The sequence below is a fragment of the Maudiozyma barnettii genome (genome assembly GCF_903064755.1).
Source record: "Maudiozyma barnettii strain CLIB 1767 genome assembly, contig: KABA2_13, whole genome shotgun sequence".
Lineage (NCBI taxonomy): Eukaryota > Fungi > Ascomycota > Saccharomycetes > Saccharomycetales > Saccharomycetaceae > Maudiozyma > Maudiozyma barnettii.
In genome coordinates this window covers 626,188-641,574 of record NW_024545250.1, presented here as the reverse complement: position 1 = coordinate 641,574, position 15,387 = coordinate 626,188, and the positions used below count along the sequence as shown (strand labels likewise).

Below are 15,387 nucleotides of genomic sequence, written 5' to 3'. Positions count from 1 at the left end.
AAGCATCTATAAACAGATAGAGTCAACAGAACCGTAAGTGTTTAGGAAAACTTCACCAATAACAGATAGAGGAGAAGTGGAGGAAGAGTCTGATTGACTACCCAATAGAGTAGATGGGTTTAGACAGAACTTGTAACCACCATCGTTGGTAATGAAATCATTGACTTCAGAGGCAATACTAGACATGTTAAAGTTAGATAATTTAGAAATGACGTCAGAAATGTCACCACCGTTAGTACTCTTAACGTTGTAAGAAATCCAGGAAATGACATTAGAACCAGCTTCTTGAGCAGCATTTTCTAAGTTGTCACCGGCACCGGAAGCAACAGACTTCAGTAGGGTGACAGCCTTTTCAATGTCTTCAAGTGGGGAAGCAGAAGTCAAGTTCTTAACAGTATCGATAGCGGTGTGGAAGTCAGTGATAACATTTTCAGCAGCGCTCTTAACCTTATCAGCAACATTTAGAGCTTCACCGATGCTATTGGTGGAGTTAGCAAAGTTTGGAATACCTGGGATAGCACTAGAAACCAATTTGGCCAGTTCACCTAAATCAGTGTCACCTAGAGAGGTAACCAAATGTTCACCTAGAGAAGAGTTAAAATGTAGAATGGTATCGACAGAGCTCTTAGCTGTGTCAATGACATTTTCAGCCTTGCTCTTAACATCTTCAGCAGCACTGTGAATTCTATCTTCGACATTACCGACAGCACTGTGGATCTTGTTTTCAACACCACCGACTCTGCTCTTGACATCACCGTTAAAAGATTGGACCTTGGCAATAGCGGCCTTGGTGTCAGACTCAACCTTGTTTAGAACGGTGGCAGCGTTAGACATGTTGTAGACACCAAGTAAGTGTAACCCAGCATCATCTAGAACAGTCTTAACTTCACTTGGGATTGCCTTGACATCGGCAAGAACCTTACTCAAGATGTTGACATGAGCAGAGGTAGCAGCAGCGTCAGTGGTAGTGGTAGCAGTAGCAACAACAGAAGCAACGTCGTTGTTGTTATCAGAACCAATAATGCTAGAGGCAGCATCGACAACACTAGAATCAGTGGAGTTAGAATAACCAACAGTGTTGGAAACACTGTCTGCTTTCTTACCGACGGCCAATAGGGAAGATAGGACAGCGGCAACAACATTTTCACCTAGACATAGAGGGTTTGAAGAACCTGAACAGGTTGTACTGATTTTGTTAGATACATCACTTTCGATGTTGGAAAAATCAGTTTTTAGACCAGAGATAGCAGATGTTAATAGACCTCTCTTGGACAATGGGACAGCGACAGAAGCACTTAGTAGGACAGCAAGGGACAATAAAGCAACCTTGGAAAATGGGATGTTAGATTTAGCCATTGTAATTATAATTAGTAGTAGTTGTTGTAATAAGCTTGATGTTATTGTTATACACTGATATATTATTTTTATAATTTAAAATTAGAATAAAATAATTTATGAGAGAGTAAGTTTTTCCAAATAGTTAGATTTAACCTCATCCTTTTATAATAAAATATTTTGAAACCTGAGTTTGTTAATTTTTTCAATGGATTAAAAATATTCATCCAGGTTACAAATTTTGTTGAACGTTGTTATCGTGTAGAAGACCAATGGGAGGTATGCTAAAATTATAATTAGTAAAATCTTTTTTTTTTTGTCAGTATTTTGTTGATTGTTACATTCATTTGTTGATGTAAATATAAGTGTACTTAATCAACTGTTAGAACTAATATGGAAGTTAATCTTTTGAACTAGGTTTTTACTGTGTATTTTTCACTATTGTCTCTCTTTTAGAATTGTTTTTAGATGGTCAAAGTTACTTGAAAACTTAAGATAGAAAAAGTGGGAAATAACAGGTGGAGGTATAATTGGAAAAACAGCATAATAAACACTATTATACTGATTATGTTAAAATGTGGTCTGAAACATACGATTCCTCTACTTTGTCATTAGAGTCGCGTACCCAAAATAACATCATAGGTTCCCTTAGCAACATGCATAGATAGGCCCGTTACAGATATTATATTATGGGTCGAATAGCAGTTAAAATGATTATTCCCCTTTTAGACCATTCATTGTGCAAAAAGCATCAATGTGTTTTAGGGAATGTTTGAGATTCAGAAAAATAGTCACAGCAAGAGGGGATTTTCCCTTCCATTCCACATTTCAGTTACACTGGCAATTCCTCAACGATTAATGTTCAAATGGTTAAGACTCCACCATAGACAGTACCTGTCGAGAATAAACATGAGTTCTTACCATTGTCTCTTACAAAGAAACTTCGTAGAGATGAGTTCAACAATGTACTGACTGAAAAGTAGGAACGAAAAATACAAGCTCTCCCAACATGTCTATAAACAATGCCAACGTTGAGTATCTTGGCCATGACTCTTTTCCTAAATATTCGTTACTATGAACGATTGTATTGCATTTTTTCAAAGAACGTGCATGCGGCATTTTCGTTTTCTCGAAAAGCTTTTCACTTTTTCACTTGTAGTATCAGATCTCATTATTTGTACGCCTTTTTCTTTGAAAATAAGGAACGTAGCATTAGTATAATTAACTTGACAGTTCAAGGTAATTCAAATAAAACGGAGAATTATTCGAAACAATCTATGTATTTCTGTAATAGGGTGTAGCCACATACTTAGTCAACCCAGTTTGTGGATAAGTGGTTCGTTAGTAAATAAATTTGAGATGAATTGAAAGAGAATGTTTCTGTAGTTATTTCTTTCCGTGGAGAATAGTGGAAACGCAAAATTAGCACAATGGAAGCAAGGAACTTTTTATTGTATGACTCTACTTTTCTCAGGTCTTCTCTTATACGCATTTCTTTACATCAAGATTTAATTACAAGAGAGGAAGATATTAGAGGAGAGATATTGCTTGGTGGAAAATGTTTTATTTTGAAGTCCATGCTGATGTCAGTCAACGATTATTCATTAGAAACAATGAGAAGATGAACAAACCTTTTCCTTCAAACATCACACTCACTTCTCTGGTCTTTCTTGGCAAAATAAAGATATATATTTCTGAATATGCCAAGGTGTAATCGAATATAGTAAAGAGTCATCTATTTTATCCATTGTTTGGTCCTATTCTAAGGTACTGGTGCGGTCTGGATCCACTTGTTTCACATATCTGTTCTGCAAATTAGGAAAGAATGGCTATGATTCTTTCAGGTCTTGTCCATTTTTTTTGGAAGAATCATATCAATTCATTCTCCGGAAATGATTTCACAACTCCTATTTCAGATCCTCTTACTTGCTATATATTCTAAGTATTGAAGTCACTAAACTTTTCATAGTAAGTAAATTTTTGTTAAAAACATGAAGGAGTGGAGAATAGTTTCATCTTATGAAAATGTACTTCCTATTAAAGATAACGTTTGAAAATTGAACAATAAAAAGAGAGGGGTATTACTTAATGTCAAGGTGATTTATCTTGATAGTATAATGTGTGTAATTATTTGTATTCTCTGTTACCATGTTTTGTAAACTGTAATAAACTCAACAATTAAAAGGAGGAGTAAATGAAAGTATCAAAATAACTCACAAGATAGGGTGTCACCTATTAAAAATAAATCTCAAACAAACGAGATCTTGTTATTCTCTTGTTGAACTTTTTTCATATTTTTACAAGGTCGTTGGTAAATCAATTTACTCTAAATTAAATTGAAATTCAGCATATGACCATCGTTTATTTTCACGAATAAGAGCAAGTTAAACAATTTTTTACTTTTTGGAAATGATATTTCTTTGTTAATAGTATTTCAGTAGCAGTTTTTTTCAGGATTAAGATTAACCACATTAATAATATCAGCCCGTGTTTGCGATCTACAAGAATAGAAAGTAACTCAAAGTGTTTACTAATTAAAGAAGAAGGGTATTAGATCTTTGAGATAAGTAAATTGTATAAGAAAGTGTTCTTTTTAATAGCCAAAAACTATTGGATATTTCATATTCAAGCAAAGTTTTCTAACATATGTATAACTGTGGGGATGAATAATTTTTGTTAAAAATGTTCTTACGCAAGAATTGTAGATTTCTCGATTTGTTTCGGCCGAATCAGTTGGCCTGGTTACAATCAAGTTACTCAGACATTTCTGTACAACAGTTTTAGTATTCGGGTTTGACAAATAAATTCGTATTTCCGAGCAATTATGCACGTGACTGGTTCGTAAAAATTCTATAATGTCTAATATTAACATATAATCATTGCCATTAAAGCTAAGATCTTCGGACATAACATGTTGCGACATATGATTATCAAGGGGGTATTTCTAATTAATATGTATCATTATCTAGAGAAATGAAGGTATATAAGTTTTGGAACAATGTTTCAAAATGTATATGCCGAAAGAAACAATGTCCTAGTTTTGTAATAAATTGTTCCAAAGCATTTTATACACTTATTATAATAATTCTTCCTTGGATAAAATACTACAGAAGAAAAACGAAATAAACTTTATCTTCGTTTAATTATCGAAGTATCTAGTAAGTGTATAATAAGTTTCCCTAAATATGAGTGTTTTTGTTTCTGGTGCTACAGGGTATATTGCACAACACATTGTGCAACAGTTGTTAGAACAAAATTATAAGGTCATCGGTTCAGCCAGGTCTCAAACAAAATGTGATAATTTAATTAAAAATTTTGAAAATAATCCAAATCTTTCTATGGTTGTTGTATCAGATATTTCTAGGCTGGATGCATTCAATGAAACATTCCAAAAATATGGTGGTGATATAAGAATCGTTCTACATACTGCGTCACCTTTCCATTTTGACGTTACCGATGTAGAAAAGGAATTATTAATTCCTGCATGTAATGGTACTTTAGGAATTCTGGAATCTATCAAGAAATATGCCCCTGATAAAGTGGAACGTGTTGTGATAACTTCCTCATTTGGTGCTATTATTGATTTTACTAAGTTAAATGATAAAACATTTACTTTTAATGAAACTTTATGGAATCCTGATACATGGGAATCCTGTCAATCTAATCCGGTGTCCGGTTATTGTGCTTCTAAGAAATTTGCAGAACAAGCAGCTTGGAAGTTTTGGGAACAAAACAAAGACTTTGTGAATTTTAAGTTAGCTACTGTTAACCCAGTTAATGTTTTTGGACCTCAAGTATTTGATTCCGATATTAAACGAACAATGAATTGTTCTTGTGAGGTTATTAATTCAATCTTGACGGCAGGCCCGGAAGTTCCTGTTAACCCTAACTCAAAGAATCAATTCATTGATGTTCGTGATATCGCTAAAGCTCATTTACAAGCTTTTCAGAAAGAAAACACAATAGGAAAAAGATTGATATTATCATGTGGTGATTTTAATGATCAAGATATTCTTAATGTACTCAACACAGATTTCCCATCTCTTAGAACCAAAGTTCCAGTTGGATCTCCGGACAGCGGTATCCTTGGTACCCATACAGGAGCAATTGTCGATTGTTCAAAGACTAAGGAAATTCTAGGATTTGAATTTATTGACTTTAAAAAGACAGTTAACGATACCGTTGAACAAATTTTAAGAGTTCGTCGTGAACTGTAAAATTTTGATCAGATTCACTAGTATCTATAATTCATGTTACTATTATTAGGAATAACGCTTTTTATATATAGTATATATATATTGGTAAGATGCGAACACTTCCAACCGGTTTACAAGATCTAAAATGTTTTTATTCGGTTGCTCCTGTAAATAAATAAAATTTATATTGAAAAATAGATAAGGTAATTATAAAAAGATATACAAGATGTAATCTACTGAAAAGTTATATTTTTTTTGACTTGGATCTTATTTTCACAGGTCGAATTTATGAATATATATGAGTCTTGGGTTTTAATTATAAGTTGTTGTTTTTTAGTTTGAATTTGCAGGATTAAAACTCATCTAAAAATGGTAACTTAGATGCATCACCAATTGCGACATAACTAAACTTACCTAGTTTAAAGTTCTTCACCGTATCCACCTTTAATACTTCTTGAGCTTCTGGCAAGACCGATTGTTCGTTAGCCAAAGAAGTTTCAACTTGGGCTAATTCCTTAGCAACCGAAATATCTTGGCCTTTCTTCAAACTGGCAACGATTTCCTTGATGTTCTTGGCTACAACAGTAGCATCTGAACCCTTGACATACAAAGAGAATAGACCATGAGAACCATTGAATTTATCGAATGATACAGTATCAATGGCATCTGATAGAGGGTACAATGGAGAGGTCAAATATGCTTTTAGTACTTCATATTCTGGAATTGAACCCTTGATTACCGGAATAGAAATTGCAGCAACAGATGTACCTTGACTTCTAATTCTGGATTCACCAACAAAAGATTTTGGTTCCTTTGCTACCTTTAAGGAGGAACCCTTTGGTAGAGTATTGATCAAGGAATCAGCAACCAATCTCTTTAGATCATTTTCATTGATACCGAAACCTTCAATTTCAATATTTTCTTGAGTGTAAACTTTGTTTGCATAAGCCTTAATATCATCTAACGTAATTTCTTCAACACCATCGAATAACAAAGGTTTACCCAAATCTGATCTGTAAGTTACGTTGTACAAAGCATCTTCAGCGATTTTGATTGGATTATGTTGTGCAACAGCCAAATCATAACCAGCAGCAGGAGCTACAGATTCGACTAATTCATGAGGTCTGAAAGAAGTCTTATATAAGACGTTGGCGATAGCATTCAAATAATATGGTAAATTTTCCTTTAAGAAGGTAGCTTTCAAAGTGATAAATTCTCTATCGATTGTAGATTCTAATCTACCACCTAATAATTCTGATTCTCTTACAAGTCTTAGTGCAGATTTATCATTAGTAGTTTGGAAATTAAATCTTGATAATAAATGTGCTAAACCGTCCTTGTCTGCATAACGAGAACCTGCATGAACTTTGACAGCCAGAGTAGAGGTCTGCCCAGCAGTATCAAGGGAATTAATCGTATAACGTCTGATACTTTGTTTAACTAATTGTGATTTAATAGTTTTAGAGAACATAGTTGTTGAATGAATGCTTTTGATATTATTATTATTATTATTATTATTATTTAAGGGGGGAAAGTGTGATTTATTCTAACAGAAGGCAGATAAATATGTAATTGTTCTTCAAAATAAATATAATTAATATTCTATAGTGTATATTCTTATTTATATCAAAATTTTAATAACAACAGTTTTAGTTGATAATTTGTTTTGATCAAAATGTGATAGTTGAGAATTATTGCTATAAAATTGAGCTTTCGTTTAAAAAGAATACTGTAAATGCTTTGTCCTATTAAATAAGAAAATACATCTATATATAAAACAATTTTACAATTTAACCAAAACTTATCATTATTATTCAACCTTTGTGCTATTGAATTGTAACTAATAAAGAATCACCCCCAAAGGGCCTATAATAATGAACTTTACTGATGAAAATTAGGCTAACCTCTAACAAAATCCTTGTCAATTTTTAGTATGGAGATTACGGAGATGGCCACGCGCGAGGATTCCTTTTTCTGAATTTTCAAGAGTGAAGCTGTGCTGAGATATGATTGGTTCGTGCAAGGTGATGTACCACAGTAGAAATCCCGTACCCTATTCTAGGGTTAAGTACGCCCTAGGGTTGTACAAAGGTGTCCTTGACCCCGGGTGGAGTGGCGGCTAATTTGGAATCTACTTTCTATATAAAGGTTGTAAAGTAACAGCAAAGATTAATCTGTTGAATTGATAATATGTGGCAAAGTGTCAAGTTCATTTCGATGGTTATTATCTTCTGAGATTATCAAGTATAGTTTGGCGTTACAAGCTTTTAACAATCAATCAATTTGATAACTTACATAACATTCCAGAAATAATGGCATTTGTAACATATATCAAGAGGAATAAGTATCGAAACATAAGGAAAACAATATCATCATATAAATGCATTTTATAACAGCTTCAAAAATAAAATATATATATACAGGCATACGAAGCAATTTTAATATTCTAGTCCACAATTTTGAAAAGATAAAGATTATTAAACTGACACAAGATATTATGAAAAATTCATGAAGTAAATAGGAACGATGTTGAACTTTCCGTATATAAGTTTCTCTATCATTAAATTTATTGTGTGTTTTTCATTAGTACCTCTCTTTAGAATAAAGCTAGATGAACTAGAACATCTCTGTTCCTGTATATTTTCGAAATATATACAGACAGATGGATATATGATTCATTTAAACGTATTCTAACCAGCCTATTATGTCTATACTATATGGGAGGAATGTGGCCATTCAATTAGAATATACTATTAATTACATTGAGGCTCACACAATCAGGAAAACATACTTGAGAGCACCGTGGTAATATCCACAGATTCAACATAAACGTTTGCTAGAATATTCACTTGGCATTTCAAATGATCCCCGGTATAGAAACAGGTTCATCATTGCTATAACCATTAGTAACAACTTCTGAACTTTGTAATTCACGTCAACTGCGTTAGTACTTCTATGATCTTTATTTCCTTCACTTAAACAGACGCAGGAAAATGCATATCATCTCAAACGAATCATTTTTCTTTTTATCTCTGTATAATCTGAGAAAAAGAGTATAGTGCCTTGAGGCGAACTCTTCAATTTTTTTTTTTCTTATGGTGATGAGCTGGTTTGTATACAATCAAAGTTTTTAATGATATTTCAAATTGTCGAGCACTAATATGTTTGATTTGAATAGTGAATACTTTTAAAATACACTTGCTTCAAACACAACACCACGAAAAATTTAAATTTGTGATTGCAGATACAATGGAGGGTTTAGAAATTCCAAATTTACCATCCGATCAACAATCTGTAAATGGATCAGCTTCGGATCATGGCGATGAGGATTCAGGATTCCAACCTTCTGTATCATCTTTAGAGCAACGGATCGAAAATCCAGAAAAATTCCTTTATACGGAACTCATTAGGGCCAATCTCGGAGAAAGAGCAGCTTTCATTATTGATTTATTGATTTCTTTGGGTAGATTATCCATCCGTGAAATGCACACTTGGTTGAATAGAAATTTAGCTTCTTATTCTTCAACCACTGAAAAGGAATGGTCTATTAAAGATATCAAGAGTACTATTGTCCCATTAATTCAATTAAGATGCCTGAAGTATTTTGAAGAAACTTCATTCTCAGGGAAAAAAACAACTTATTATTATTACAACAAAGAAGGTCCACTTTTGATGTTATATTCTGGTCTAATTGTCGAGGAGATGAATAGGTTATACCCCCCCAATTCTGAGGAAACTGATATCTCTGCTGCGCAAATTATTCAAAATGTTCTGACTGTGGGTTCCATCTCATTGGCGGAATTTTCAGAAAATTTGTCTGAAGATTCTAAAACTTCCAAGTATACCGTCTCGGAAATCTTTGTTAAGTTATGCGATGATAAGTTTTTAACTCCAATCTCTAAATTAAACTATACACCTTTATCAGATTTTTGGACAGTTTTATATGATAAACATTATAATGCTATTCCAAGAACATCTGCTTTGTCGGATTTAAAGAAAAGAATGGAAGCTAAAGGCAGAGCCAAAGAAGAATTTTTAAATATCATCAAGAATAATAATGAACCAGCCAGAGTTATAACTACTGACCCACATACTTCTTTGAGAACTGTACATAAGAATGTTCCTCTAACTTTCAATCTTGATCGATTTTTAAAATCAAGAAGGTCGAAGCATTTAGTCCAATTATCCAGATTCAGAGTAGGTCCAATCTCAGCTCAAGTTTATAAAGCAGCTTTGAAACTAACTGAAAAGAGATCCGTTGATTTGATTCATCCTTTGACTCAAACTGGCCTGCTTCAGGATCTGGATGAAGCTATTGGTATTCGTGACGACGTAACATTAATGGAAGAAAATGGTGCTACCTTTAATGCCATCGAACTAGCAAAACATCTATCTCCTGACGTTCAATTGAAAGGTAGTCTTGCCACTCAAAAGAAAGAAGCAAATAATAATAAAAGGACAAATGAGGAACAAGCTAGTTTCGCTGCCAAGAAGAAATTGAAAACCAAAGACGGATTTGTAATTCCAAGTTTACCTAAACATGTTTCTGATAACATCGAAGATAAACAAAGCTTAGACGGTTATGATGATGATATGGAAATGGATGATGATTTCAATGATACTTCAAATTCTATCAATTTGATTAACATGCACTTAAAATTACTTGCCTCATCTAGCATTCCGTTTCTACATGAGACTAGACCGGGTGTTTTCTATGTTCCATATACACAACTGATGCCTGTTGTAAGATCTTCAGTATACGATTACATAATTGCATCTACTCTAGGGCAATCAGCAATGCGTATACGTCGTTGCATCATAGCAAATAGACTAGTCTCTGAAAAAGTAATTAATTCCATGGCCCTAATGAAGGAGAAAGATATAAGAAGTACTATAGCCGCCTTAATAAAATACAATGTAGCCGAAATCCAGGAAGTCCCAAGAACAATGGACAGATCTGCAGCTAGAGCAGTATTTTTATTCAGATCAAAAGAAAGCCATTCCTATAGTTTTATGAAACAGAATCTAGAATGGAATTTGGCCAACCTAATATACAAGAAAGAAAAGTTGAAGGATGAGAATGTGACATTGCTAACTAAAGCCAACAGAGAAGATGTGAAAGGCAACGAGGCAGAATTACTACTTTCCAGCGAACTTAATCAACTAAAGATGGTAAACGAACGGGAACTAACCACATTTACGAGGTTAACGAGAGTTATCTCTCTGTGGGAAGTTTTCAGATTTTATGTTTGATATTAAAAAGTATGGGATTACGCACTCTATTCAACGACAAAACAGCATATTTCTTTCATTTATAAATTAAATGGTGTATGAACATTCCTCATTTTTATTGAGTTTCTATTACATTACAATTATATAATTCATTATTTAAAAGCATTCTTTGATAGACATGATAGCTTCGCTATTCCAAGGACATAAGTAAATACTTTTTTGAATATTTCTTAAATTACCATTCCGGTAATAAAGATCACTTAATTGTTCTGCTGTAATTTTACTTTGGCCTTCTGTTGCAACACGTTGTTGTATTTTCTTATCGAGGGTAGACCACGATTCATTATTTTGTGGAAACAAGAAAGCAGTTCTCTGGGAATAATAATCAACCTGCTGTTTATTATTTTGCTCACTTTTCTTATCATTATGTAATTTTACCATAAATTCCCGTATCAAGTATGGAATATCCTTGTGTCTATCCTGAATCAATTCATGTAAAGACAAGCCCAACAAGTGACTTAGTGCCGTTTTAACATCAACTTCTTTATTTTCAATAAATGTCATGGCGCTAATTAGAAGAGTAGTCGTGATGTCGAAATTATGAGAGTTGGTGTACTCTACTAATTCTTGCAATGCAATGGACTTTGAATCGTCAGTCCCAACATCATATAATACTTTTGAAAGTAAAGCAACCAGGGATCTACTTTCTTTAGATAACTCTAGTAATTTTTGAAACTGGTTAAGAGTTTCGTTGAAATTGTCTAAGAAGAAGTACGCCAATCCGAGGCACACGTGGTTTGATAGAAGGGATTTGAACCCATCAACATCAGCTGAAACATTTTCCATACTTTCGTATAAAATATTTTCTGCCAATGTCGCGTTCTCGATTGCCTGTTCATATTCTCCAGCACCAAGTTGGATACGGGCAATTTGTGATTTTAATACAGCAAAATTAAAAAGCTCAGAGTCATCCTGTGATACTTCAAAATGCTTCTCGAGTATCTCCATAAGTTTAGTACAGAGGTGTTGAGCCTTTTTAAAGTTATGCAGTCTTTCCAGAGCAACTAGTGCACATTGAATAGCGTAAGGATTGTTGGGGTTCTTTTTAAAATACTGTTCTAAACCAAAAATCATCGCAGTATATTCTTCAAGTGCATCGATATCTCTTTCATCGTCACCTTTACCAATTCTCATATCAAGGACGCTCTTGGCATACAACAATTGTGAGATCTTTGAACGACCATTAGACAACACGAATGAGTGGGCAAATAGGTTATGACTTTCTGCACTGGCTCCTTCTGTCTCTTTTATTAATGCAAGACCTAGCCATGGGAATGGATTTTGAGGTTCCAGACTTTGAGTCCGGGCTATAACTTCTGATGCAAATGTAATGTCATTATTTTTCAAACCAAGAATAGCCAAATTAAACCAAATGTTAATATCCTTTGGAGAGAGTGCGACCGCTTTAATAAAGCAGTGCTGTGAAACCCTATAATTGACGTCCATAGTTGCCAACCCCAACGCAATCCACGTCTCTATGTTATTTGATTGATAATGAATGGCCTTCTTGAGAGCCATGATAGCAGCATCTCTATATTTATTTTCCTTTAAAGTAACAAACGCAATAAGCTCAGTAATACCAATATTATGCCAGCAAGCTGATTTTACCGTAGCAGTCTGTTGTTCAAATAATGTTGAAGAAACTGCGTATTTAGCAGACAGAATTAAAAACTTTGTGGTAATCGATACATTATCTGATATGTCTTCAGATAATAATTCCTCGAGGCTTACATTATCTACAGAATTGATGTCTTCATTATTTTGTAAATCAGTCTTTTGAAATATTTCTACAAGGTTTTCAATCGGTAAGTCATCTATCTTTGATTCTACTGAACTGAACAAATAAATCGCTTTTGATAAGATAACCCAAACATTTTGATTAAAACACCCCAATTCGCAAATCGCAATCTTAATGGATTCAATTGCGTCAACAGTAACGGAGCTAGATTTCATTAAGTAGCCTTCATTGTATAAATCATACGCATAACCAACTAATTGTTCTGCTAGTAGCATTCTTACGGCCTCTTCTTCCGGTGTTTCAATACATAAGTTCTTTAAAATTGGAATGGAGTTTTCAAATTCCCCTATCTCTGATAACGCTTTAGAATAGAAATATCTCCCGAATATGTGCTTGTCATTTAATACTAGTACCTTTTCAAAAACTTTGATAGATGCATCGATACGACCACATTCTAAGTAAGCTTGACCTAAACCAACCCATGATTCAGTATCGCGTGGTTCAACCCGAATAGCCGACTGGAACCATTCGATAGACTCGGCTGCCATCTGCTTTTCGATAAAGGAGACACCCATAACTCTATATGGCCAACTCACTTTTCTTAAGACGGTTGTAGCATTTTCTTCTTTAACTAAACGCTCGCAGATTTCAGAGGCAGATACCCAATCAGCGCTATCACAGTATACTTCTGTGACGAATTTAGCTGCTACTACATCTCCAGAATCTAATTCGAATGCTTTATAATAACACTTAAATGCCCTGTTAGCGTCCTTAAAGTACATTGTATAAATATCCCCTAATGTTGAATAACTCTTAGAAAATGTATCAGAGCAATTTTTGATGATCTGGATTAAAAGCTTAAATGCTGTCTGAACATTTTGCAATTCTTCATTGTATCCTAACACTTCTTGTCTTAAGAGATAAACCTTTGCTTGTCTCCATAGAGTTTCAGATTTAAATTCCATCGTACGGTTATCTCCACCCTCAATTTTGTTAATTACAGTGGTAAATATCTCTATTGATTCGTCCAGCTCATCCAAATGGGCTTTACACCAGGCTAATTGAGATTGAACTTCAAGGTTCGATGGGACATGTTCTACTACCTCGGACAATAGACCATAAGCGTTCTTCCAATCCTGCTTTTCGATACTGATAATACTTTTCCCAATCATTGACCTGACATTATGTGGATCTTCTGATAAAATTTTGTCGAATAATGATAATGCAGATTGATGATTTTTTGGTGCATCTACGTAAGTATAACAGGTTGCAATATCGATCGTCAATTCATGCTTACTATTCCTGAGAATAGCACCTAAATCCCTCTGGTTATACGATATTAAATTGATACCTGATTTGGTGTAAGGTAACGATGCTAAATATTCTTTGTTCAACAAATAGTAATAAGAAATCACACGATATGCCATAATACTATTTTTGACTTTACTTATATTATCGACTAAACTGATTAAGATGTCCTCTTCCTTCATTATTCCTGTGGAATCTTCTTCGACTTCTAATAACGAGTTTAGTTCATTTTCTTCTTCACTTGCGTTGTCATCATTTTCTAATGCGTCACGTTCACTTTTATGATGATCTGGATTGGTTTTGGATTGGTTTACATCTTTTTCAAGAGATTTAACATCATAAATAGAAAAACTGGAATTAATCCATGCATATAAGATAATCGCTAGTGGTTCGCTGGGATATTTGGCGAAAAATTGTAGGACAATTTTAGGGTCAATGCTATCTAAACCATCGAAATCTTGCCAGTCAAAATAGTATTTCCATGCAACTAATGAATCATGGTTTACAAGTACCATATCGGAAACCATATTTCTAACTCTTTCGAAATAGTCTGATTTAACATCAGTAGGCATTGATTTCAAAACTTTAATTCTATACTCTAACCACTCGTTTTCAATAGATCTTCTTTCTGTATCATCATCTACAACATTAACCAATTGATTATAATCATCATCTAAATTAGAGTTTTCATATATTTCCCAAGCTAATGCATTGATTTTGAATTGATAATTTGGGTCGTTGGCACTCATTTTCATTCTTTGTTGACTAACAATTTTTGAGATCTTTTCACCTTCTTCTTTCTTGACAATTTTAATCAATCCAGTCAATGCTTCAATGGGCGTTATCAGATTTTTCCCTAATGTTTCGTATTCAGGGGTACCTGGTCTGAAGTATGAATAAAATTCCCTGAGGAATGCAGTTTTTTCCTTGAATAGAGTTCTTAACGATTTTAAAGAATCAAGAAGCTCCACTTGTGAAAGCTCTTGAGATTGTAATATCAGCATATAATCATAACATAATACAAAATATTCTTTGTATGGCAGTAGAGTAGGCAATATATCTGATATGTGTTTGTTGAATAGTAAGAAAAGACCCTTCCAAGCCAAAGTCAGATCTTTGTCGATCTTAACAGCTCTAATATAAAACTCACATGCTTTTTTTAAGTCAAATTGTTCGGAATTACTTGAGTAAGCTTTACCTAGAAAGACTAGAGCAAAATAATTACGTTTATCAAGTTTTAACACTTCTTGAGAAATTTCAATTGCCTCTTCATAATCACCTCTCGCCAATTCATTTTTTGCCTCCTTCAATAATTGCTTAAGTTCCGACATTCTATGGTTGTTGTAGAATTAATCTTAGGGTTGAAATGTATATTTATACGTAATTGACTCCCCCTTAACTGATAAGTAGTCTATTTTTAATGGGTTAGCTCTTTCTGTATTATTAATGAAGTGCCTCTAACATTTTCTCTTTCTGTATTATTATTTTTCAGCTTTTGGCCTTTACGCAAAGAAAAAT

At 33.8% G+C, this 15,387-nt stretch overlaps 5 protein-coding genes across 5 annotated transcripts; 2 read left to right on the top strand and 3 right to left on the bottom strand.

Annotated features, from left to right (window-relative positions):
* Positions 1 to 6: 6 nt before the first annotated feature.
* On the bottom strand, positions 7 to 1,356 carry KABA2_13S06512 (uncharacterized protein; the record flags this gene model as incomplete). The annotated part of the gene is made up of 1 exon (XM_041553162.1): positions 7 to 1,356. The coding sequence occupies one exon, from the start codon at positions 1,354 to 1,356 to the stop codon at positions 7 to 9; it is 1,350 nt and encodes a 449-aa protein (XP_041409096.1).
* A 3,164-nt stretch (positions 1,357 to 4,520) lies between these two features.
* On the top strand, positions 4,521 to 5,552 carry KABA2_13S06490 (SDR family oxidoreductase; the record flags this gene model as incomplete). The annotated part of the gene is made up of 1 exon (XM_041553161.1): positions 4,521 to 5,552. The coding sequence occupies one exon, from the start codon at positions 4,521 to 4,523 to the stop codon at positions 5,550 to 5,552; it is 1,032 nt and encodes a 343-aa protein (XP_041409095.1).
* A 331-nt stretch (positions 5,553 to 5,883) lies between these two features.
* On the bottom strand, positions 5,884 to 7,002 carry QCR2 (ubiquinol--cytochrome-c reductase subunit 2; the record flags this gene model as incomplete). The annotated part of the gene is made up of 1 exon (XM_041553160.1): positions 5,884 to 7,002. One exon carries the CDS (start codon positions 7,000 to 7,002, stop codon positions 5,884 to 5,886), a length of 1,119 nt encoding a protein of 372 aa, XP_041409094.1.
* A 1,778-nt stretch (positions 7,003 to 8,780) lies between these two features.
* RPC82 (DNA-directed RNA polymerase III subunit C82) lies at positions 8,781 to 10,784 on the top strand (the record flags this gene model as incomplete). The annotated part of the gene is made up of 1 exon (XM_041553159.1): positions 8,781 to 10,784. One exon carries the CDS (start codon positions 8,781 to 8,783, stop codon positions 10,782 to 10,784), a length of 2,004 nt encoding a protein of 667 aa, XP_041409093.1.
* A 135-nt stretch (positions 10,785 to 10,919) lies between these two features.
* SKI3 (SKI complex subunit tetratricopeptide repeat protein SKI3) lies at positions 10,920 to 15,200 on the bottom strand (the record flags this gene model as incomplete). The annotated part of the gene is made up of 1 exon (XM_041553158.1): positions 10,920 to 15,200. One exon carries the CDS (start codon positions 15,198 to 15,200, stop codon positions 10,920 to 10,922), a length of 4,281 nt encoding a protein of 1,426 aa, XP_041409092.1.
* Positions 15,201 to 15,387: the final 187 nt, after the last annotated feature.